The sequence below is a fragment of the Xenopus tropicalis genome, chromosome 3, assembly GCF_000004195.4.
Source record: "Xenopus tropicalis strain Nigerian chromosome 3, UCB_Xtro_10.0, whole genome shotgun sequence".
Taxonomy (NCBI): domain Eukaryota; kingdom Metazoa; phylum Chordata; class Amphibia; order Anura; family Pipidae; genus Xenopus; species Xenopus tropicalis.
Window position 1 is genome coordinate 115,426,279 of NC_030679.2, and position 26,444 is coordinate 115,452,722.

Consider the following 26,444-nt stretch of genomic DNA (forward strand, 5'->3'; position numbering starts at 1 on the left):
AGGGACTGCTCTCTCATTCGGTAGGCAGTCAATTACTATTTTTTTTTCCCCTGCCTACAACAGGCCAGCAATATAATGGACCAATCAGATTTTGGAATTCCAAAAGGTATAACTAAAGGCAACCAAATGTTTCAAGGACCATCCTTTAGCAACAACTCTAATCCTGTGTCTGAATACAACTGCCTATTTCTGACAAATGATATTGCAACATTCCATAATATCAGAGAACTACTTTGGAGTGCAAAACATGTACCTAGAAGTTTTCCACCATGCTGACATCTGATCTGTGATCATTAAACCCATTATCACAGGCCTGCCCATCTGACTAATGAGACTGGGTAAAGGGATAACAGACTGAAGAAACACTAGTGCTCCTTGCCATTGGTCAAACTCTTCTTCAGCTGAAAAAAGATCAGCAGATATTTCTATGTGCCTTGAGACTAAGAAAGAAGGCCTCTGAGTTAACAAAATTTTGAGCACCAATGCTGAAGGCAAGTAGCCCAAGATATTTATTTTCTGAGGCTGAGGTTCATGGCTTACTGCAAAGTTCTTTGCATCTCTTAAGCATGAAGGCATCATTGCTCCTTCTCAGAATGAATTGCAAATGGAAGATGCCGAAGGCATTTTTAGATATTGAAGCAGTTGTGCAAATGATATTGCCCTCTTCTACTGTCTGTCCCAAGGCTCTAATTACAAGCAAGCATGATCTATAAAGAATGTTTGGTCAGAATAATTATAAGCCATTAGAATAATTATAAGCCATTTATGATGTGCATAACCTAAAATAAGAGATCTAGCAGACACTTTTAAAATTTATACTATAGGTTACAACTGATCTTTAATTATGGTAGAAAGCCTTTGATTGGTGTTTAGCTCTTGTTGTGCTAGGACGGCATGCTTATGGTTACTTTGAGAGCCTAAATTACCCAGTTTAAACAATTCTGCCAATCCCACAACTCAACTTTTTCCATAAACATGCTGTTCTGAAAAGCTTTTGAAGCTGAATGATGGTAGTGGTTGTGTTTCTAGATGTTTTTAACTTGTGCTTATATGGATATCTTATTTTTTTTAAAAACAAAACTTTATCACAATGTAGGACTCTAAAAATATACTGCACAAAGCATAAAACCCTATTTCATCTAAATAAACCATTTTCATAAAAATATACCTTTTTATTGGTGTGCCTTTGGGTAATCTTAAATAGAAAATTATATTCCTAAATACTAAATTCCCCCCTGGGATCATACAATTCACAGTGCACACAAACAAACCAAGGGCACACCTACATAATAGGGCACATCAGCCAATTAATGGACAAAGTTCTGTCTTTTACTCCCGCACTACTTCCTGTTACAGTTCGAGCTGAATTATTTCCTGTCAGGTGATTTCTGAGGGAGCACACAGCCCATCACAAAATGGTGGCTCAAGGTCAAAGATGTAAAAGGGCAATATTAATATTCTTTAATAGTCCACTTAATATAACATAAACTGTATGTTGGGTAAGTATTCATTTTGGGAGCATAGGATGGTGGTTTTACCTAGTAGTCTAATTATCTACTTTTCAAGGACCAAACATAGAGAAGCTTTAATGCCCCTGTTTGGAAATAACAAAAACATAGATTATTTGTAATTAAACCAATAGGCAAAAAGTATGTTCAGCAGAAGATCTATTCATTTAACTCATGTTGAGCAAGGGGGTTTTACTGTCCCTTTAATGTCGGAGGTGGATGAGATGACTTAGGGCCCTGCTTCAAGTTTAACTTGGAGGCTATGCAATTTCTGTGTGTACATCCCAGTCCAATTCTTAAGTCATTTAATGGCACGCAAATAGAATATAGGTGGAGACCTTTTGGATAATGCACCTCTAAGAAGAAACATATGGTTTAGAGAGGATCAATATAAGCCTTTATTTGGAAGGGAAAATGCTTTGTTGTATTTGTTGTTGCAAAACACAAATAAAATGAATCATATAGATAAAAAAGTGAAATGGATGTGAGTAATTAAATACAGTGCCTATAAAAAGTATTCACACCTTGAAAGTGTTTATGTTTTACTGTCATAGAACACTGAAACTCAATGGGTTCAATTTATTTTTAATTTACACTGATCAACAGAAACAGACTCCCTGTGTCAGTGTGAGAACAGATCTCTGCTAAGTGATTTCAACAAATTAAAAAACACAATCTAGCTGATTGCATAAATATACACCTGCTTTGTTATGACGTGTAAATGATCACTGGTGCAGCCAATTCTATTCCAAAGTCATATAATTTATTAAATAGAGCCCAAAAGCATGTAATCAATAAGCTTCATGCTATTATCATATAAATACAATATCTGCAAGATCCAATCCTGGTTAGTCAGTACAGTGGCATAACCTACACCGCACCAAGCAACTCTGTGAAAAGGTGATTGTAAAGCACAAGCCGGGGATGGATACTAAAGGATTCAAGTCAATAAATATTTCTTGGAGCTGAGTAAAGCAATCATTAAGACATGGAGATACCTAAGAGAAACAAAACACTTTGGCACAGCTGTTATTATGCCAAGAACAGGCCACCCACCAAAACTGAGTGATCATGCAAAGAGGAGACTAGTAAATGAGGCCACCAGGAGACCTATAACAACACTGAAGGAGTTACAAGTTTCAGTTGCTAAGAATGAAGAGACTATGCATAGAATAACTGCTGCTTCGAAGCATCACAAGTTGCATCTTTAATGGAGAGTGGTAAAAAGAAAGCCACTGTAAACTAAAACTCACTTGACATCTTGTCTACAGTTTTCCAGAAGAGATATGGGAGAATCAGAAGTCAGTTAGAAGATGATTATGGTCTGATGAGACCAAGAGTGAGCATGGTGTTAGCAGCATCATGCCCTGGAGATGCTTCTGTGCAGCAGGACCTGGAAGGTTTTTGAGGGCAGAGGGTGTAATAAATGCCAGAACTAGGGGCAGGCAGAAGAGACACCTGTCTAGTATGCGAAAGTGGTGGGGCACTGGCCAGGTATTTCTTTTGCCTGCACCTAGTCTGGGCTCTCTTGCCCCTGCCGCCACACTCTACCCCCCACTCTACAGCACTGCGCATGCATGTGTGCACTCTCGGGTATACAGGCGAATGTGAGGGGGGGGGGTGAGTGGTCAGTAATAAATGCAGCAAAGTATAGCAAAACCTGGAGGAAAACATGATGCTGTCTGCAAGAAACCTGAGACTTTGGAGAAGATTTGTCTTCCAGCAAAACAATGAGCAAAAACATTTAGCCAACGTTCATAAGGATGGCTTAAAAACAACAATGTTAATGTCTTGGAATGGCCGAGTGAGAATCCAGACCTCAATCCAATGGGGAATTTGTAGTTGCACTTGAAAAAGGATGTTTACTCATGATCCTCATGCGACCTGACACAGCTTGTGAAGAGGAATGGGGGAAAACTGTAGTGTTGTGATGTACAAAGCTAAAAGAGACCTATTCACACAGGCTTATGCAATTAGTTATTTTGAGCTTTTTTCGTTGAAATAAATTTAAATCATTTTGCAGAGATCTGTTTTCACTTTTCCATGAAAGTCTATTTCTGTTGATCAGTGTAAAAAAATGAAATCCATTGTGATTCCGTGTTCTATGACAATTAAACATTGCAACTTCCGGAGGGGGTTTATATGGCTGCCATACTATCCAGTTTTTCTGCAGCTCATTCGGATTCTTGGTGCAAGCTCAGTTTTCAAAATGACATGTGGATCCACTTTGTCTGAGCATCAAGACAAGCCACTTAATTAACTGATGTGACACAAGAGAATATATAGAACAATTTAGCATTACAGAACAGAGAATGATAAATAACTTAGAGGAGTTAACGCCAACATTCGCTATATTTGCAAAACATTTTCCATGCCTTTTGTGCAAGTGAGCTCATTCAGTTTTTACAAAAGAGTCCCATTACTCTTCACTGCTCCCTACTTATAATTACATTAATTTTTCCATTATCCAGGCAATATTAATGACATACTGATGTCATGGTCAGGTATGTGCGGTAAAGCCAAACTTACATCTAGCAGTTATAACCTGAGCTGTATATCTGCCTGTGCCTCCCAGGGCAGTGACAGCCAACATCTGGCAGTTAAGTGGTTGCTGAACTACAACTTCTTGTGCCACCAACAAGACTGTGCCAGGCATCCAATGACGTCCTTTTCCACAGCTAACAGTTTTTCCTTTCTGTATTACAGCTGAATAATATGCAGTAAAGTATACTTTACACGGTTTCACTGACAGTCTTTGGCAGCCTGACAATTTATGAACATGTGGAACTAATCCTTTCCAAGTTGCTTCTTACTTTAGCCTCTGTCACTGGTCTCAGGCGGAATATTAAAACTGAAACCCCTTAGAGAAGCCTTTAATCCATTATATAGAAGTTGAGTTAAATGGGTCTTGATCTTCATAGTTACATACATTTTCCACCAAACTGAATTTTTTCTTTCTTTAAATGTAAATAATTCACAGATGCCAAATTAGTGGTTTTAAATTGCAGTATGAAGAGCTTGCCAGCACAGTGGATACTTCATTTTGTGATCTCTCTTCTTAATAATTATAGCTGTTCTAATGCCCCCCCCCCCAACCATATTGCTACGTAATATCTATAAGCAAGCTGTTGAATAAGCCCAGTGACAATTCAGGTGCCTACAAGACACATGGTCACATTCTGTCATTGTAGATTATCCTGCAAGCCATCATTAACAGGTAATTGGCAATTTATTATTTAGTTTGGAAAAAAACATGCCTGTCACTTTCCCCATTTATATAAAGAAAAGGCCTTGGTACACCATTTTTCTCTAAGCAGGCCGTGAGTAAATTAGTTGTATGAACCATAAGCCAACCACTTCCTTTCACTTCAAAGTGACTGATATACTGAGATCAATGAACTGATTGTATGCATCGCAAAACATAATAGACAGGAATTGTGATATTTAGCTCAGTGCAATAAACATTTTTCTTTTGCTCGGCCTGACTGTTTATTCTTAGTATATTCACATAAAGGCATGCCTGGAATTGTACTGGCAGCTGGGGAGCAAGTTAAAATCTCTTGAAAAAAGATTTAGGACAGTTATGGGCGCATTATATGAAGTTACCTAGACTTTAGGGGTGTTTCATAGCTATGTGGGGAGGGGGCAAATTATAGAAATGTGAGTAAAAAATAAGCTGCAAGCATTTTTTCCACTATAAGCATACTAAGTGCATTCTAAATATTTCAAACACAAGCAGTAGATTTGGATTGGTTAACTACAGGAACATGAAGAAAATTGATTAAGACCTCCAGGTGCTCATTGACTAAAGCAGGCCATGCAAATGCCATTAATATCATACAAGGAGGACAATTTGAGGGAATATAGCTATATCAAATTTATTAAAAGTTAAGAGAAGCCATCTCTCCATAGTGTCCACTGTTTACAAGCCATGGGAGGTGAGCCCCACCCATCACCAGGGGCCTCTCTCTTTTGGTGCCTAATAGCCCCCCCGGGCAACTCAGCTGCCTATTAAAGAAGGTTCCTATTCCTGCATATATGGACACACTGTAACTATGTGGGATCAGAATTTATTTGGGGAGCCCAAAGCATCTGCTCACCTGCTATAACTGCTGGTTCCAGTATGGTCATTACACTTAATGGCTATACATTGGGGTTTCTATATGTTACTAATATTGAGGGGCATGTTCTAACAACTCAATAGTCTCCAATCTAACAAGTAAACTAACTGAAACCTACAATTCTTCACATCCTTTAGGCTGCGGGTGGGAACCGCATACTGTAGACCAACACAGACAACATTTTGGACATTTTTGATGTACAACCACTAATACAAAACTTTTCACTCCACTCTGGGCCACCCAGATGCTGGGCTCCCAGGACAAATTCCTTCTGGTCTTAAGGTTCAAGCACACCAAACAAAAAACAAACTAATCACTAAACCTGGGTGCTATGTAAGCCAGTAGTACACAAAATCAAAATACAGATGCTCACCAGTTATTTTTATTAAGAAGAAACTTAACTTTTAATCAGCATCATTAAAAAGAAAACTGGCCGACGTTTCGGTCTCTTAAAGTTCTCTGCTGATACTGAGCATTTACTGAGCAGCTCATATATTATACCTTGAGATAAGTTAAAAGTGTTGTCACATTTAGGTTAACTTTTTGTATGTTATAAAATGGCCAACCCTAAGCAACTTTTACCTTCATCTACCTTCATTATTAATTTTATATAGTTTTTATAATTATCTGTCTTCTTTTTCTGACTCTTTGCTGCTTTTAAATAGCTGACCCCAGAAGCCAAAAAACTATTGCTCTGTGAGGCTACAATTTTATTGCAATTGTTACTTTTTATTACTTATCTTTCTATTTAGGCCCTCCTCTATTCATATTCCTGCCTCTCTTTAAAACCCCAAACTGGAGAAGTGCCGAACAAAAATTTAAATAATTAAAAAACTACAAATAATAAAAAATTAAAACCAACTGCAAATTGTCTCAGAATACCTTATACTAAATGTTAACTCAAAGGTAAACAACCCCTTTAACAGGCCTCACAGAATATACACAGCAGATACTGACAGAAGTCAGAAAGGGCAGCAGAGGCATATTTTAAAAAGAAACACAGAATATGTTGTACAGGAATAATTCAGAATTTTGCCATGTAACAAGGTATGGGGGTGAGAATCTTACTTGTGACCCAGCTCGTGAGCAACAGTAAATGCCAAATTCAGCCCGTTATCCTCTGCTAAAACACACTTGCGTTTGGCGCTGCATGCTCCTCCGAGGTAGGCTATTCCTGGGAATAAAAGGGATAACAAAATTTAATTATTGTGATACTTTGAATAGAACCTGCTGGGTGAAATAAAAGCAACATAAAAACGTAACTGGGAAAAGAAAATAAGGTCAGAGATTAAACAAGTAGAGAATTATGTGTGGTGCAATTTTGGCTCTAGTTGGGTATCGTAGAATATGTATGAGGCACTGACTGTTCTCCAGCTACGCATACACTACAAACATCAGCATCCCGATTCCTGAGCCAACCTGAAAATAACTTACTCCATATTTCTTAGGGTTCATAACCTACTTTCTTCAGCATGGCAACAGCAAGTCATCTGCATCTTGTCAAACTACAACACCCAAAATTCCACTTTCAGCCAAAGCCAGCTCTAACCACCTTGTGCTAGAGAAAGTTGAAACTCTAAAGCTGGCCATACACGCACCGATAATATCGTACAAAACCCCGTTTCGTACGATATTCGGTGCGTATATGGCAAGTCGCCGAGTCGACCGATATCGCAGGAGGCTGCTGATATCGGTCGACTCGCCGATCGGCCAGGTTAAAGATTTTGATCGGGCGCCATAGAAGGCGCCTGATGAAAATCTGCCTTCAGGGCTGAATCGGCAGAAGGAGGTAGAAATCCTATTGTTTCTACCTCCTTATCTGCCTGTTTCAGCCCTGAACGGTTAGTGGCGGATTTGACGATCTTTCGTGCGACCGATGGTCGCATGAAACATTGGAAATCGCCACGTGTGTGGCCACCTTTAGGTTCACCAGCTAGAATGCTATTTTTTCCACTCCATGTACCAAATTTTAATCATGCACCAAATTTTTGCAAAAACACTTACTTACACATCTGCTTATTTATCAATTTTCGATTTTGTGAATTTGTGTTTGTTCATCGAATAAACTCATGTATCGAGTTGTGAATAAAACTGGTAGTTTGCTCTTAATAAATACCAGACATTCGAGTTTTCGAATCATAACTTGAATTCAAGATTTTTAAGTGCAAAAAAACTCAAACTGAAAAAAAAACCCACAAACGACCATTGATAAATCAGTTACAGTCCTTGAGATATTAGCATTCCCTGACCAGTAGTGATGGGTGAAATGTTTCGCCAAGCATGGATTTGTGGCAAATTTCCGCGTTTCGCCATTGGCGGATTGTTTCGCGGAAAAATTCGCCACACAACAAAAGAATAGCTGCGGGCAACAAAAGAATAGCCGCGCGACAAAAGAATAACTGCAGGCGACAAAAGAATAGCCGCGTGCGACAAAAGAATAGCCTCGGGCAACAATTTTTTTTGGGCGTGCAACATTTTCACCGTTTTGCAAATCTTTTGAAAGCAAATTTTTCAGAGGAGCGAAACGAGACAGATTCGCTCATCACTACTGACCAGTCCTAAATGCAAAATGAGCATTAGACTGCCCACAAGAGTAACCAGGGTTGGACCAGGCACAGACCCCATGCCTGTTGCCACTCCCCAGGCTGCCGGTGTCCTCCCCTGATGCGTTTCACTTATGCGCACTGTTAGGGGGCGTGGCGGAGGACGGAGTGTGGCGGGGGATGCGGTCGGCCGGGGCAGCTTGGGGGGTGCGGGGCCCCTGGGGCTGTAGCTCCGGTGGGCCCTGCACCCCTCAGTCCGACCCGGAGAGTAACTAAAAAGCCAAATCTATATCTATGGAGCTCAGATCATATAAACATCTAGTTACTAGTTACTCCCAACCAGGAACAAGTTTTATTTGAAACTACAAGGAAAATGTAATATATAGCTTTATGTAAACACATTTCTCTGCTTACTTTAACAGTTGCTGTTCTTTTACATTATTTTAGCTTTGTTTTCACTTTGTTATAACAAACCAGGATTATGTAAATAACAGCACAGAATTTATACATTTTCCTTAATAACCCTTTTGCTGCTAAGAAATGCACTAATTCACATTTGTCTTTTTTAGTTAACTCCTTTATCACAAATCATGAAATTCAAAAGGAATATTTCATTCTCACAGGAAAACAGCAGAATGGGGTTTAGTGGAATGTAGAGAGATATAGCACTTTAGCCGCAGAAATATTCTTCCTATTAGTAATGTTGTTAATCCATGGCAAAGAGGACATGTATAAAGTTCTTCTGTAGGTTATTCGAAATGTTCTAATACAGTGCATATGAGCAGGTTACCCCAGGACATGGATAGAAAGGGCAATGAAAATATGACAGAAGCTTTCTGCTTGCATGGAAAGTCTGATGGGGTCTCCTCATATGAACTGGTTTTGTCTTCTACTGAACACAACCTCAGATAAACCATCTGTGGTCCAGTCTTTGTCTGACTTTGGAGTCACTTGATTGCACAAGCTAACCCGAGTGATTATAAATAACATATATAGCAGAATATACAGTATATAAAATGAATACTTTGTCTGGGTCTGTGTCAAGGTAAACACTAGATAATACAAGGAAGCTGAGGCAAACTGAGGTCTCCAGCTTTCCCATACATACTGACTGGAGGGCCACATGGATTTACACAGGGATCTATAGAGATCTGTGTGTGTATGGGTAAGTGCCTACTACATATACAGTCAAACCTCAGTTTTACATACCCTGATTTTAACTTCTATAGTTAGACTTCTATAGTCTATAATTATCTGTAAATGAATTCCAAATAATCTGCACCATATATAGCCATGCACATATCACCTATTGTGTTAGTTTGTGCAACTGACTGTCAGAGAGGCCAGGCACATGAGCCCCATAGTGTAACACGCTTGCACTGCTTAACCCTTGCCAGTAAATATCTTTTTTAAGTAAAACAGACTTCTGTCTTTATATCCTTTGAGTACTTGAATAATAATTTGCTTTAACACGAAAAAAACCTTGATTTTACATTTTCATTCAATCATATGAAACAAGGGTTTGTTAATGGTTCCCCCTGGTAAGAATGTATTGCTCTTACTGCCCATCTCTGTGTGGCCACCCCAAACAGCAGAACTTGTCTCTATTTGATAATACAGAGTCAGCCGTTTGTAAGGTCTCACATCAATTTACATGGGGATGATCCATTCAGTCTTCCTTGGGTGGGGAGGAAAATAAAGAGGGTTACCCTGCTTTTATCATGTCCTACATAATGGCCTCAGAATTTTGTGGGTTCTGTAGAACCCACAGAATAATAACTTCACTTAGACACTTTTATAAATAGCCTTTGTGGGTAAGCACAGGATGCTTTCAAGTCTAAGACAGAACATTCTAATCACATGTTCTAATTCTGAAAAGTCAACCTAATATTACAGGCACAATAATCACAGCCACAAGCTCCAGCCAGATGTTACCAAGTAACCCCTTACTGTACAATGTACGATAACAGGCAACTCTTAGATGTGACATGGCCAGCTTACAGGAATACATTGGATGTCCTCTTGCACAGAGTTCACATAGTAGAGGTTGCTCATAATACTTATAGATATTCCATCAAGCAGGGAAATGAAATGTTCTTTAAAACAAGGCAAAGACAAAAGGCAATTGTTAATTTCTTGAGCAGCTAAGGAAGCCTTTAGAGTTGCTCCTAGGAAAGCTCCAATTTGCTATCTGAGCAACCGCTCTTATCCTTACTGCTAAAAGCACAGCAGTCCTGTTCTTGCAAAATTCCAGTTGTAGCTAGAATGAAAGTCCACTTAAATTTAAATTGCCTGTACATTATTTTGCCCATGACAGAACTTCACCTCCTTGGTCTATACCAGCGATCCCCAACCAGGGACTCATGATTGACAGGTTGCTCACCAACCCTTTTGATGCTGCTCCCAATGGCCTCAAATCAGGTGATCATTTTTATATTCCTGACCTGGAGGCATTAAAGGGCACCTATCACCCCTAAATTCTTTCCCTCACCAGAGGTTCAGCCTAATACAGCCTCACTCTATTAGCCTGCAGCTTTGGTGAGGGAAACAATATAGGGGTGATAGGTGCCCTTTAAGTGTGTAGTGCCAAACAGGGCCTTCTTAGGCCACATGGGGCTACCAAATAACCTATCACAGCCCTTATTAAGCACTCCCTCACTCCCTAGGATTTTATGGGGGTAAAAAAGGTTGGGGACCTCAGGTCTATACTAATGCTATCCAGTTTATTTACATTTGGTTGACCAGTAATATGCCTGATCAAATTGGGTGAATTCAACTAAGGTAAAGATGTGACACAAAAAGGACTCTCCATTAGGTTGGGGGGATTATAAAAAGTCTTTGGAGGGAGGCTCAGTCCTACTCTAAGCTACAAATCAATGGCATGAAGCTTTTAGCATGTTTGGAGAACCACAGTTATACAGCTCCCAGCTGGAGACTGTAATTGTAAATTGAGTTTGCTTTTTCAGACACAGTGTAAAAGTTTTAATACCTATTCTGGGAAGGGTTGACTAATTAAGAATAATGTTGTCCTTATTCCTCAAACATCATTCTGTGTCTTGCAAAGTTTTCAGCTTAGCTTTGCAGGCCCTAGCCTCCTTGTGTGGCTCTTGGAAATTCCTAGAACCACAGGAATGTCACTTGCATGCTTGAGAACTCTTTCTTGCTAACACACCTGAGTTGTAAGGCTGCTCCATAAACAGCGGAAGTGTTCATTGAACTCTGACGTGAACCAATGCTAATTACAAACTGTTCTTGCTGCCAACAAGCTTCAGGTAGTGAGTGATTTATGGCCGATAAGAAGGTCCCTGCAGGATTTGCTTCCTCGCACACTTCAGGTGATATCACTCCCTGAGCGTGTAGAGGCCAATTTAATGGAGTGATGCTTCAGGCACTAAGCAAGAATCCCTTTCAAGTCTAGATTGTTCAAAAACTGGTGATAAGAAAATTAACCCAAACACCACCAGGACTCTCAACATATAAAGAATTATTAGGATCCCATAGTAATTAACATGATCATACCTCAGGCCCTTTTGAGATATTCACTTTCACCTGCCTTTTGCCACCCTTAAATATAATGTCAGATTATATCGTTATTTGTTTCTTGCAGTCCAGCAGGAAAGTTGTTCTGTTCTAAAGAAGTAGCTGAAGTTACAGAAATTCTCTCTCTAAAATGTAGGTTCTTGTGAATAAGCTTGCTCCGACATTTCAGCATTACTGTTTGCCTTATACCTGAATTATACAACTTAATGGAAAACATTATACGTTCTAATTTAAACAGAAATGATCCTTACTTATCATTATGAGCATTGATTCCAATTGTCACTGGACTGGTCACCCCGAGCCTATATTTGAACTTAAAGTCAGGCTGGAAGGCAGAAAGTGGCTATTAGCCTTGTTAAAGGGGAACTCTGACTTCCAAACCAAAATCTGCTCCACACTACACAGGAACCCCTAATATACCTATCACTGTAATCTGTTCCTTTAAAAAGTATGACTAAATACCATTTGTACATACTGAAATCCAGCTTGCACGATTTGAAATCCTGGCAGGGGAGGAGAGACTAAAACACTGATGTTACAAATTGTAAAAACTTATCCACAGCTTACAGACTGCATACACTGTAAAGTGCACATAGCAAACAAAATGGGAGCTAAACTCTCCTTCATTATAAGTGCTCTGTTTTCTAGCTAAGGAAAAAGTATAGCCTACTTAACTGTCCCAGTTATACCCAGAATCCCTTTACCAGGTCATGGAACTAAATTGTGAAAAACTGAATTCCAGCAATGCAACACACCTAATGAATGAAAAGAAAATGAATGGCGGTGTGAAACAGAGTTGAATTGATACAGCAAAAACTGGCCATGAAAGGAAAGATATAAAATATAGATAAAAAATAGATATATCTAAAATAGAATTGAATATAAAATATATCTAACAGAATTGAAGACCCTTCCTTTTAACCACATAACCTGAAAAATGGTGAATCCGGGCCAAACTAGCAGGATATCTACCTAGGGAATCTATAAAACTGGACATTTAAATGAAAACCTATTAATGCCAAATGGAAGATAAATCAATTGTGCCTATGGGGTAGACAAATCTACCAGCATGGCTGTGAGGATTTATTAGCTATAACTGCCTTTCTAAATTAAAAGAGATGCCTAACATTTTGACTAGGTTACCTTAGTGTCACATTGCTACTTCTAAAATCACCCTTTAGAAAAAGAAGAACCGGTCAATGGCTATCCATGAGGCAAACAAAAGATTCATGCTGAAGACAAATAACACTGCGCCGTGGAACAGTAAAGAGGGCTCCAGACTATGATTATTTTCCCCATCTTTAAGGAGAATCAATAGAGAATAATTTATTGTCATCAAGCAAAGTCTAGATCCTACAACAGACTGCAAAGTTATCTGGTTACTATGCAGGAAACATTATTATTGTAATAAAAAGTTTGCCCACATCTAGAAACCCATAGCAAGGTAACAACCAATCCAATGTTTCTTTTTAAACACTTGACCGGTAGATGCTGCCTGTTGATTTGTTGCTATGGCTTACTAGACAAATAACAAACTTAAGAGCACTTATTATGTTTTGTACCTTTTGGTATTGATAACCATACATCACTTTCTTACTGAATTACACAGTAAAAAGAATTATAGGGGAAATTGGATTACTTTATACATAAGGAAGTTTGCACAATTGCTCATTATCACTGAATGTGTTTAAGTTTTCACTGGCTCTAATGGAGTTAAGGGAAATCAGTTATTAGAACCAAGGTAATCTTATGAAACATCTGCACTAATAAAATGTGCTTCCATTAATGAGCTCCTCTTCCGGAATCTGCCAACACCTTTCTTTCCACATCTCTTTTCCACTGCCCCCCCTGCTGCTGACAGGCCTCCACTGGCTTGCTCTCATAACAAATCCTCACTCCTCAAACACAGAGCCGTGTCCCAGATGCAGCAGTTACCAAATGCACTACAGAGGTATAATTAAAAGGCGCTCCACCGGGCTATTGTTCCTGCGAGTTGCAGACATCCAGTTCCCAAGAGCACAGAAAGAATACATATCTCCCATTATGTCCTGTCATCAGTGGGGGGGAAATGCATGCTGGTCCTTGGTACAAAGAAAACATTCCATGACCACCCATGACTGGTGAAAATACACTGGTATAGAGGGAATTGAAGGAAGACATAATCAGTGCTTTCTGGGCTGCAAATTATGGATGTTAAATTATTACTAGTTTGGCACTACAATACTAAATACTATACAATGTACGGAAATCTTTCCTTATTAAATCCTAGAAAATAAGAATAAATTATTTGTATTTATATATACCAAGTCATGTAGCTATTTGTAAAATGAACATAAAGATTATTTTAGTGATTTTCTACATTTTTTTCTACACCTCTTCTGCATGTTGATGCGAACAACACTTTACATACGACTTTCTTTCCAAGTGAATGTTCAGAACCAGAGGGGTTAATCGTCATTGCTCCTGAACTAAGGCTGCCAGAACTAGACTGGGTACCCTCAGTTTCCACAGGCATTGCAATGAGGTAATGCAAAGTAAATTGCAAATGCTTCCTGTTTCATGCACTGATTTCAACTCTTTGGCTCAAAACTTCGCCCACACCAAGCCCATCACTACCTCCTGATCTCCAGGTTGCCAAAGCTGCCAGATGCCTTCAGAGGATATTTATCATACTACATGTCTAAAGAGCAGAGGCAGGGCAGGGGTTAAGTACATCAAGTTGGCACAAATAAAGTGACACCTGCACAAAAGTAATGTTTTTACTATACTGGTTAAATATACTAAAATAAAAGAGGGTTTGATATGAATCTTGCATGTATAAAATGGGAAGGAGATGCACAAAGAAAACAGATGATAGTTATAAGGGAGTAATCTGTTCAAACAAAAAGGCAGCTCTGTTGGTCAGTAAAACTTACAGGTGCCATTAAGCAGCAAAGTGAGTAAAACAAATATAATGTCAAATAACTGGCACTACAAGTTAATGTTTTGCAGCACATGGATACTGGGTGGGTTGCTGGTAGGTAAATGTAAATGCAGATCCAGTTTTATGGGTCAGGTTACAAATTATGCTTCTTCACATATGTTCCACTTTCCCCAACCTTGGATGATGCCACTTTTGGGTTTATGGCAGGTATTGGGTTGGGTTGTAGATAAAGTTCTTGCAGGTAAGCTCAGGAACCAGGTTGGAGCAGGTGAAAATGTGTCGGTCACAGCTTGGGTCGACTTTATTAGGCCCATGCAGATCCCTACTCATATACACTCTGTGACAAATATTAGCCTATGAACGGTTATTACTGTAGTATTATTGCTAGTACTGGCAGACTTTAACTAGGGTTGCGCCAAATCCATACTAATTGGATATGTCCAAATACCAAATTCTCCAGATTCATCCAAAGCTCAAGCCAAACCCAAACCCTCATTCAAATTTGAGAAAAATGTAAATATTTTATCAACTGTGAACAAAAAAGTCGCAAACAGTTCCATGACTTGGAGAGACTTAATTATAAATTTAAGAAATTATAAATATTACAATTTTCTTTTTAGCTTGAAAAAACTCAAAATGCTTATTATTAAAAAGTTTAGATAAAGTAAGACCCCAACTTGCTTGCTCCCCTCTTTACCCTCTCTTACCTATTTTTCCCTTCCCCTAAGAATGATATGCAAGAAATATACTTCAAGTTAATGTAACTTCACAGTTTACATTCTGTTCACAGACGCAATTATATAGAACTTTATGTATCTATGGTAACATTGTTATGTAACATGACATTCTCAATAAAAAAGTTAAAACAAAAAGTTTAAATATAAAAAACTTGGTCTAATTAAACTATAAAGAAAACCTTGAATGGATCAAATTTGTATTCTCATCATTTTCAATGGGTCCAAAAACTCTCACAAAAATGTTACATCCAAGTTTTTAAAATTTTTTGTTCTTAATAAATATTTGAGTTTTAGGGGCTATATTTCAAATGAGGGATTTTTTTGTGCAAAAAAAATTTGAATTGTGGAAGAAATATAATTCGAATGTTGATAAATAACCCCCTAACAGTTTGGATTTGGTTTAGCTGCACAAAGTGAATCCTGCAGAAAATGATAGGATTTGGCAGAATCCCAAACTGAATCCTGGATTCCTGAAGTCTAATTTCACAACACTAATTGCGAGACAACTAACAAAATACATGAAAATATATACAAAAATGTATAAATATAAATGAGTGAGAAGTGGCACCTCTGTATAAATCATTAGGCCCCTGGTGCAGATAATAAGATGATATCATCTGAAGGAGGTCTTGCTACAACAAGTATTGGATAGGATTGTCTACTGTAAGGGCACATGAGCTTTACCCGGAAAAGCTGCAATCGGATTTTAAATGTAATTTTATTTGTTTGACTTTAGACGGCAACGTTGAACAATGACATAAATCTGATATTGTAGGAATTACAATACTGCATAGTACAGCAGCCACACTAAAAACCACTTCTGTATGAGAATTTAGCTTGAATATTGTCCCAAATATTAAATAACATAAATCATTTCATTAACGGAGTGGCCTAATGATATATTCATTTCTGGGAAAAACTGGCTGTCATAGTAAGAAGCACAAAGCTGAAAGAACCATGACGGAATGCTGAACATTTTTAGCAAATCCACTGGATTAATGGCAAAATAAACATAAAATATGCTGAATGTGTATGAATGTCAGTTAGCATAACTGCATTATCAATTATTATTTTTTCTCTAGCACCTACGTGAAGCAGCAGTAGACCTAAAATGACAAGTCGGCAATTTTTAGTGCCTTCTTTCCCATGTTTACATAAAAGGATTCAAATTATCTGGGTCTCCAATGATTTCACTTTGGAAAGCGTTAGGAGGAGATTATTCATGACAGCCCCAATTGGCCCATTGTGCAAAACAAAAATATAAATAAGCAGATTATTCTTTTAAACATAGTTTAACTGCTATTAAATTATAAAACGCAGTATCATAACAGTCTAGGCTGTCAAAACGATGTTTAGGGTTGTAGATTTCCAGCATATGAAGGGCTGTTTCAACATCCATGTCTTCATAAATCCAAACAGGAATATAAGGCATTCTCCTGCCCTCAACACAGGGGGGCCCATTGATCAATTAAACATGATAGAGTCATGATAGATATCATTATGTTTTTTTCTCAATCACTAGCAAATTCATTGTGATTTTTTGTGATTGTGATTTTTTAAAAAGACTACAAAATAAAGTAGCTTGAATACTGAAAAAATAAATCCCATTTGCATAGTTAAATCTCAAAAATTTGAGTTCAAAATAATTGAAATTGGAAAAATGTAACATGTCGATGTGATTTTCTTGAATCACGGAAAATTCTGTAATTGAGTGTAAATAAATACAACACGCAAAATAGCTCCCTATTCAGAAGGGAAACATACCCAATGTTTATTGTGTACAGACAGCACTGTGGGTCCAACCTTTGTCTGGAGAAATACAGCTAATTGTGTTTCTTGCCATTTTAGCCCAAAAAGCAGCCATAATCCTTCAAACACCCAATTTTTGCTGCTTTTGGCATGCCTCCCAAGAACAGGTTATCTCAACAAATTTTAAAACAGTTGTTTATAATAGACCCAATGGTGTGGAACATCCCTTCTGCATTTTTCAAGCACTGATAAAAAAAAATGTAAAAAATGATGGTGAGTGGCTCTATACCTTCCTTTAACAGGGTGGTAATTGAGACCCTGACAAACGACAAAACGGTTAAACAATTCCAAGTGGCAAGTGATGCATGAAATTTCTTCCACCTGTATCACATTAATCTATGGAAATTCTTCTGCCTCAGTATGTATTCATCATGCAGATTCATCCCCCAAATCTATCTAATTCACGTACGCACTTAATGAACCAGTCCTGATCTCTTCAAATATTTCTGGTTTCTGCCACATGATAAATAGACCGGATCTGTGCAAGACTTAAACTTGCAGGGTTAATGACACAAATGTTAATGTTCTGTGTAATGAGGCACCTCTGGATACATGCCCCTAAATAATACGCAGAGCTGTAAAGCCATCTTTGGGAAGAAGAGTAAGTAGCTGTCAGGACGAGATTAAGCTAGCACTTGGATGGGTGGATATGTATAACTGCTCTGTGACTTCATGTGAATCAGTCTGGCCCACTTATTAACCGCAGTATCCAGTGGAATGTTATGGAAATATCTCTAGTTATAAGGAGGTGTGAGATAAGAAGGCTAACACCACAGACCAAAGGAACAGCAAATATCAAACTTTCCCATACACTAAGCATTTCCACATCATAAAGGACAGAAATATTATTTAAACCAGATGCCATTGTTATGGTATGCAGATATGTATGTTTGTACAGTTTACAAGATATGACCAGGCACACCAGTGTAATGAACGCTTTTATATAACATTGCAAGCCACCAATAAGGTCCTGAAACCAAATAAAATAAAAAAAAAATTCAAGCTTGAAAACCAGGTAGCAGCAAGGAAAGGAGACCTCATTTATTATGGCAGAAGTACTCCCTGAAGGGAGGCTTAAACAACACCCCAAAATGCATTCATATACTCATTAACAATCTCAGAGGGGCAATAATGTGCACTGGCCAAAAACAGAAGGTAAGAATAACAACAAATTAACAAAAAGCCATAAAAATATAAAAAAGTCTAGTCAGGAAAATGTAAACTCTAGATACAAACTAGTCAACAGGGTCGGAACTAGGGGTAGGTAGAAGAGGCACAAGCCTACGGCACAAAAGTGGTGGGGCATTGAGCACGTACTCCTTCTTTCTTGCCTACCCTGCATCCTGCGCACAATGCATGCTATGAGTGTCCCTCCACTGCCAGCACTTCCCTTCAATGTAGACAGTGTAGGTGAGGTGGCCGGCTGGGTTGCTTAGGACTCCCGTCTGGCTTGCCCTGGTATTGCAAGTCCATAAAAAGTTGCCATTCCATCCATACATGGATAGAGATTTTAGATGGACTTCACACATGCATAACAAGCAAGAGTTGTTGTCAGTAGTTAAGCATTTTCATTAAAATATAATTTAATTTTCTTAAATGGCCAACTTTGTTATAATTACTTTACTAATGGGTTTTGCATGAATCTGAGAAAATAAAAAGTACTCCCTTATTTAGGCTGTTTTCTTTTTGCTTGGGACAAGGATATGTTTTTCCATAGTTCATCCCTACATTGTGACTAGGGGCCATTGTTTCATTGGCATCTGTAAAGATAAGACCTGTATTTCTACTCAGCAGAGCAACCTATATAGCAGCTGCAAGCCACATATTAATTTAAGAAATACAAAGATGGGGATATATACTGTAAAAGCACAAAAGATCAGGGGGCCCATTCATTAAACCACAATTTTCTTTTTTTTGAGAAAAAAATCGTATCTTTTCTAATTTATAGAACTTTTCATAATGTCCATGATAATTTTATTAAAATTCCACAACTTTTTCATGGTTTTCATTAACCTCCAAAAAGTCATATTTCACATCGCAAAGACTTTGGTACCATTTAATGAATGGGTCCCCAAAACTTATCCTTCTGTACAATATATAGCCCTGACCGGCCATTATAGACAAGTGCATTATTCCACATACTCCCAAGTGTGGTTTTATATAGTAACCTCATATGAACAAGCAGGCAAATCAGAAAATGTCCTCTAATGCACTTCCGCCTTTGCTTATATCATTCCCTCTTCTTACCCGAAATACTGGGCATGTAATGAGTAAGGGTACATAAAAGAAATGCTGCAGGGGAAAAGTATTTATAGTGCCTCAATAACCTTCAAGTGTATGACAAAATGTATCTGGTGTGACCACTGTTTGAAATGTGAATGCTTTGAATGTGGCATTATAACTTCTTTGGAATACTTGACAGCTGTGTAAGGACAATATAAATCACGCAGGGCATCCTGTGCTCGGTACTAGACATAAAGAGCATATTTGCACTTTGACAATGCAATAGATGAGCATTTCTTGCTATTCTAGGTCTGGGCAGCAGTTGTTGCTATGTTGTTTCATTTTTCTAGTAGCTGACCAATAGCTGGACAGCCTAAAATTAGATTGATAGGTTGTACCGCAAGAATTTGCACTATGCAAGTTCTGTAGGGATTGGTTTAGGATCAGCTTGGCATTGGTTTGGGATTTGGGCAAATCCAAGCACTTTTTGCAGGATTTAGATTCAGACAACTTCAAAAGTGCTCAGATAAACCGAATCTCACTTGCTACACTGAAGTGTCATGAACTGCAGCTCTTTATTCATGTGTATTCATGTTCAATATAGAAAGGATTTCTATACCTGTAGATACATTAATACCTAGATTAATTTCTACAGATATCCTTTCCTACAAATGTTATGATTTTTTTGTGGACAGTTCTGACCATTATTTGGTTTATAGCTCATTTAACATTATCTGCAGATCTGATGAGGCAGCGCTCTGTAAGTGTGTGGCAGAAATTAGAAAGGCTTCTTGTTTACCTTACAAAGGTCTTGTGTTTATCCAGTGGCTACATACTTAATGCACAATTCTTTTTCTATTCCCCACATCAATGCATGGATATAGCCCACTAATAAGCATTTTTAGCCTATGCTCATGGAAGCAGCTAATGGTAGTACTGAGCATGACGGAGTATCGGTTTGTATATATCTTTGTGGGGGCATTCATTTGTAGGGGAGTAGGCTTATTGGGACTATTCAGTGACCCATTCCTATTGTTCTCTATTTATATATTTGGTCTGGAGTGCAGACTGAGCTCTTTTTATATCTTTGATGCTCTATGCTGTGGCTTTAGTAGTTTATACTAAACTGCAGAAGCCAAACCCATGATACGGACAGAAGACCAAACTATGCTGATGTACTGGGACTGGCTCCTTAGCTGATCTACACTGGATTTAAAGCACTGGCCAAGAGGCATTAAACAGAATCATGCAGAGACAAACCTGATATAAGTAAGAAAAATAGAAAAGTGAAGCAGTAGGCAGCAGTTCTTATACAGAAAATATTTATATTTATATTATATAGGTTTATTCAATGTGACCATGTTATTGGCACTCTGAGTTACTACTCCCAGCATTCCTCAGGTTAGTTCTGCTCCTAATGCCAAAGGCCTTCAATCTCCACATTATGGTATAATTAATTATAGTTTAGATTTCCACTGAAAATAGACTCCTAACAGTAAATAATAATTTCATATCATCTGTTTCAATATTATTATGCTTATATAACACAAAAGGGACATCACAGGAGCCTACCGTGGATATAAACAACACATACAGGATGACTTTTGTTAAATTTTGAGCAATATGTACAGTTTATAAAAGAGTATATGATAGTTTTAGATGTAACAGTTTCGTCACGCCATCTTGAAAAATAATTGTTGAATTGTTAATCCCAGCATATGATGATATGATTACAGATTGCAACAGAAGTTAGTGAGCAATATGGCTGCTGAGCAGTGCAGAGTAATGACACTGAAAATACATTTTATTTTGACTGCTTAATGTAACAGCTTTGATAAATATGTAAATTCATGATCAGTTTGGTTGTCAGGAAAGTTATTAAATTGCAAAATGGATCAAACTTCTGGATTTGCTAGATCACTCTACTATATATGCCCCAAATTGACTTTGGTTGCTGCTTCCATGTTTAAGAGATGCTTATCTTAAAAATTATTGCATAATGAACTTACAGTCCCCTACTTAATAATTTGACCACCAGATGGCACTCTTTCATTAGAATCTGTGCATAATGAGCTGCACTAATATCTTTTACTCAAAGTGTAAAGAAAAGTAAAGCCAGTAATATTAATTAGGGGATTATGGTGATGAATGAAAATTATTCCCTCTATATGGACAGCTACAGTTGGTTGTGTCTGAGCTATCAGTAGTGATGCCACTCACTAGCATGTCTTCTGGGAGTTATTTGTCAAGGTGATTGTAAAGACATGGGGTGTTTACCTTGTATGTATGTATGTATGACTTTATTTATAAAGCGCCACAAGGGTATGTAGCGCTGTACAATCTTACAGAAAACAAAACTTACACACAGGGAGGACAAGTGATATAATAAATAAATACAATAAATATATATATGTATATATAAGTGCCATGTGGTATGAGACACAGTAGGAAGGAGGTCCCTGCCCTGTAGAGCTTACAATCTAAGTACCTTCGAGAGGCATGAATGAAAAACATATAACAGAAAGCTTCTCTGCTCTAAGCACATAATACATGGGATATTTAGATTTTGTGGCCTAAATAAAATGTTAAAACTAGCTGTGCTCATATTTATTAAGTATAAACAAGCATTGATATACATCCCAAATTAGCTAATTCATGTTTTCCGTGCCAGGAAAATTATCTGCTGCTTAGTCTACCCTGTCTCCCCTCTACTGATCTAGTGAAGGAGGGCCCAGACATTACCAATCTTAGATCGACTGTTAGCAGAATCTACCACCTCATGTATAATCCTGCAATCAAAACTCTAAGTTCTTTTTATTATAGCAAATGCAAACACATATTTTGTATTTAATAACATGCCACCAATTGCCACTCAGATAGGTGATTTCACAAAATTGTTAATGGGCCATGCTGGGCTGCAGAGATCTAACAGTCAACCGCTGCCTATGTATGCTTACATCACATGCCATAAATAAAACAGTTATTTTTTATAAAATGTTATTAAATTTACTGCATACTAGCTACCACTAAAACGTTTCTATTTATCACTCAGCTAAGTCAAATGCCACACATGACAAATTCTAAAAGTTATCTATGAAGAGTTGATGACTGCTGGGAACTGGTGGCTTATTTGCAAGGGGTTGATAGGTCTCTTCCCAAAAATACACATCTTGCTGTTTTGTGCATAAGTATTTCTTTATGGAATTAGCAAACAATGCAGTATCATAATGGGGAAAGAAAAGCAGAAAACAGGCTGAACAGAAAAAAAGATTGTTAGCACCAAGTGGGCCTCTGCCTTAACAAGCGAACAGTAAGGTTATTGCAACATGGAAGGATTGACCATAACATTTCAGCTCACTGAATCTGGAGGAACTGGGAGGAACAAAGGAGTGATAATTACAGGCGCAGGAAAACAAATGAGAGGGCAGGTTTAAAGGGAAAATGAGCTGAATAGGAAAAAAGCTAAGGTAGGTAGAACAGAGGTGTGGACAGAGATGAAAGATAATGTGAAGAGAGTGAAAGTGGAGAACGGAAGTGGATAGAGAAGAAGCTAATAGACTTGGAGGGGTTGGGGAGAATTTAACAGCAGAATGAAACTGGGGAAATGAGGAAAGAGCAAAACAGCACAGGAAAATAAAGTAATGAGTAGAAGCAGGGAGTATATACTGGAAGTCAGTGGGAAATGAACAGCAGAAGAAAAGTGGCGAGAAAAAAAGAGCTCAGGACAAAGGAAAAAGAAAATGGAAACACAGAAGAAAATAATGCGAAAGGGGAAAAGTACAATAGAAACAAAAATTAGTAGATGTAAGAATATAAAAGAGTGGAAGGTAAAGGGGGGCACAAAAAGGGAGAGGTTATTGTAAAACTTGGGGAAAAGTTGAAGTAAAACTAAAGAAAAGCAGAAGAGAATAAGATTAGAAGATAAAAAGGTAGAAAGACGTAATAAGCATTGGAAAGCAGAAAATCATAGCATACTGAGAGAAATGTCTGAAGCAAAGAGATAAAAATGATGTGTTCCTCTGGCAGCATATGCCAAGTTTGCATAAGGTTCCTGGGTGTCTAATCCTATACCACTGCTTATGGAAGGCTAGAGTTAAATATACCGGTATGTATATGTGTGTTGTGGGCTGGGGGGCTGAATAAATCTTGTTTCAAAGTTGGGCCTGAGCAACATAACCCTGTATAGAAATGAATTGGCATTAGATATGCACCCTTCACCTTGATTCACTTTGAAGTAAAAATTTCTGGGATCTGAAGTACCTCTGCTTTCCACAGTGGGAAGGTCACAGATTCTGTGGAAATCAAAGAGACTTCAAGTCTTATAATCCATCACTGGGGGTGCAGAACTGGTCCTAGCAAGCACACAAACAATTGTGGTTTCCTTTCAATCTGTCGAGTCAAGTATGTATATGTGTATATATATGTATCTATATATATATATATATACTATATATTATATATATATATATATATATTTTGTTTTTTAAACCTCAGCTTTAGCTTTCCTTTAACAAAAAAAGAATAGTTGTTGCTATGTAGGTATGTGAGCGCCACTGTGCACTAGACAAAAGTATAATCAACTTGAAAAATGTTGTGTATTTTAACTCAGTCTGTTTAGATCCTTCTTACTCCTACTACTGTCCTGAAGATATCCCATAACTACTGTTAATTAAGTTCACGGCATGTTTTCTATCCAGTGTGCAAGATTTTGAAATCATGAACTCAAGGATCAGGTTAAACATAAGATAACATCTCAATCCTGTCTACCAGGCAAGAAGCCAATTTGTTTTGGGTGATCCGGGGACAGAATACATTTACATATACTGTACAGTTAGATACATGTATATAACTTGATCTTAGGAAAAGTGTAACAGATGTCTAGCTCTGATAGCGAGTAACTAAGTGCAATTAAAGTCTAAGGACAAATGAATATAGTACTTTATGCATGGAGCTGTAAAAGTCCTGTAAGGTAAATTAGTTGATGACAGTAAGAGTCTCTGAAGTTATTATTAGGCTATCTAGCATGAGTATTTTATGGTAAATTTGGCAGATTAGAAGCCTTTCTACTCTTTGGCAGATTAGAAGCCAATTACTATAGCAGGCCAAATTATTGCATTAGTCTTTTGGAGGAAGAGGGTGCAATATGACCCGGACTGGCAATCAAATTGTGGCAAATGGCTGCTGTAAGATGCCATAGACAGTCACTATTTAGTGGACTGGTGGGGGGGCTTTTTGGGCCTTTGTGTACTTAAAACGTCATTGCCTATTTCAAACCCCAGTTGGGACCTGGTTAGATGTACTTTCCACATAGAAAACAATTAAATATATTTTGCCCTTAAAAAGTAATCGGTAATAAGTAATAGCGAATAAGATAAGGGCTTCCACCCTTCCATCGTATTCCTTTTATTTTGGGGGAAAAACACAAAGAATAATGGCTGTAGACAAAGTAAGATTTGCATGAAGTATTAGAAATACATTTAGAGAAGCAAGAGGAAGGTCTTCAAGAGTAACACAAATGATAGATTGTAATTTTAATATTTTCATTGCACATCTAAAACAAAAGATAATTGATGCACTGAATGTAGGATATGCAAGATTCTTTAGCCCTAACCAAATCCCAACTCACATGTCACATGGCTTGACACTTGAAAAAGACACATTTTTTTAATTTGTTTAAAAATAAATAGTTATTGGTTCAGATTTGATTTGGTATTAGCCAAAACCTTTTGTGGAAGATTCAGTATTTGGATAAATTCAAAAATGATGTATTCAGTGCATAAAATAGATCAGTGTTCTTTTAAGATTATCACACAGTGCACTATATATTCTACAGCAGTGGGCACGGAACTTTAGTCATTTAGACACCCACTAAAACTGAGTGGCACAGTATAGTCAGGAAATGACTGTGTGTATGTTATGCATTCTGGAGGTCTGCTGGAAGAGAATAATGCACTGTAATAGGTATTGCTGAGAACCCACTATTTGATTCCAAAATCCACAAGCCGTCCCTTACTCCCACTCCATGCCTGAACACCATGAGTCCTGCTTTGAATTCACTTTTCCTACTGATTCAGAAAGAATCTTTTAATACATGTGTGAGACAGACCAGCTATTCATTATGACCCTGGTGCTCCCTGCAGATCTACTTCCCCTGCTCACTAGGGCAGTGTTACCAGAATTGATTACTAAAGACTGTATTGTAGCGCCACGAGATTTCGCTATACTGAATAGCAAACAAGCTGTGCCTCTCGCTGCACTTCTTGATGGCAGATCTGATTTGCTAGTACCTTTCACTTACCCACAGTGTCACAAGGTTCATCTTTGTGGACGCAGAAATCTGTCCTGAAATAGAGACAAAAATAAAACTTAGCGAATGCTGGTTAAGGAAAAAACAGACTATTCCTAATTAATATCAACATGTAAGGGGGTATATCAGCCATGTGTCTTTCTAAATTACCCATGATATGTTCTACTCTCCCACAAACCTTTGCACTCATTCACATTTCACAAAAACCATCACAACGTCTTGTAAATCCGAGCTTTGTCATGTGCATTGCTATTGATAATAACACAATGTAAAATAACAACCAACCTCTGTAGTAAGGTATAAGTAAGGATTGTATGTATATATTGGTAATGACTCAAGAACACCAGCAACAAATGGCATTAAATCGTGTCATTGCAGAAATTCCATTTAATAATGGAGCATAATACTGCAGAACAATATTCTCATGTAACTATCTCCTGCCCTACGTTGTATATGTTTTATCCTGCATTATTATTATTAAATTCAAACGTACATTACTATAGAAAGCATTGTAATGCGCTTGTTGCAATTCACACTTTATATGCAGATATCCACAAAAAAATACCAGAATGTAGTGGCTGAAGCGCTAGGACAGATCACTTTTATCTACATGAATATGCCTGGAATGATGGCATATGTGCTGCAAAATATAATGTGGCATAAAAACGCCATGTGTGACAGTGCCCTAAAAGGCTTCCTAAGCAGACCATTTCACAAACATAGATTAACTGGA

At 37.8% G+C, this 26,444-nt stretch overlaps 1 protein-coding gene across 3 annotated transcripts in view; it reads right to left on the reverse strand.

The window, feature by feature from the left end:
• The window catches only part of adamts17 (ADAM metallopeptidase with thrombospondin type 1 motif 17), a 141,744-nt gene that overhangs the window by 84,975 nt on the left and 30,325 nt on the right, over nucleotides 1–26,444 (reverse strand). For all 3 annotated transcript variants that reach the window (XM_004912664.4, XM_002939268.5, XM_031899240.1), the window contains exons 7-8: nucleotides 25,703–25,746; nucleotides 6,698–6,803 (exon numbers count right to left, since the gene is read on the reverse strand). In XM_004912664.4, the coding sequence (XP_004912721.1) occupies nucleotides 6,698–6,803; nucleotides 25,703–25,746 (150 nt within the window). The remainder of the gene's footprint in view (nucleotides 1–6,697; nucleotides 6,804–25,702; nucleotides 25,747–26,444) is intronic.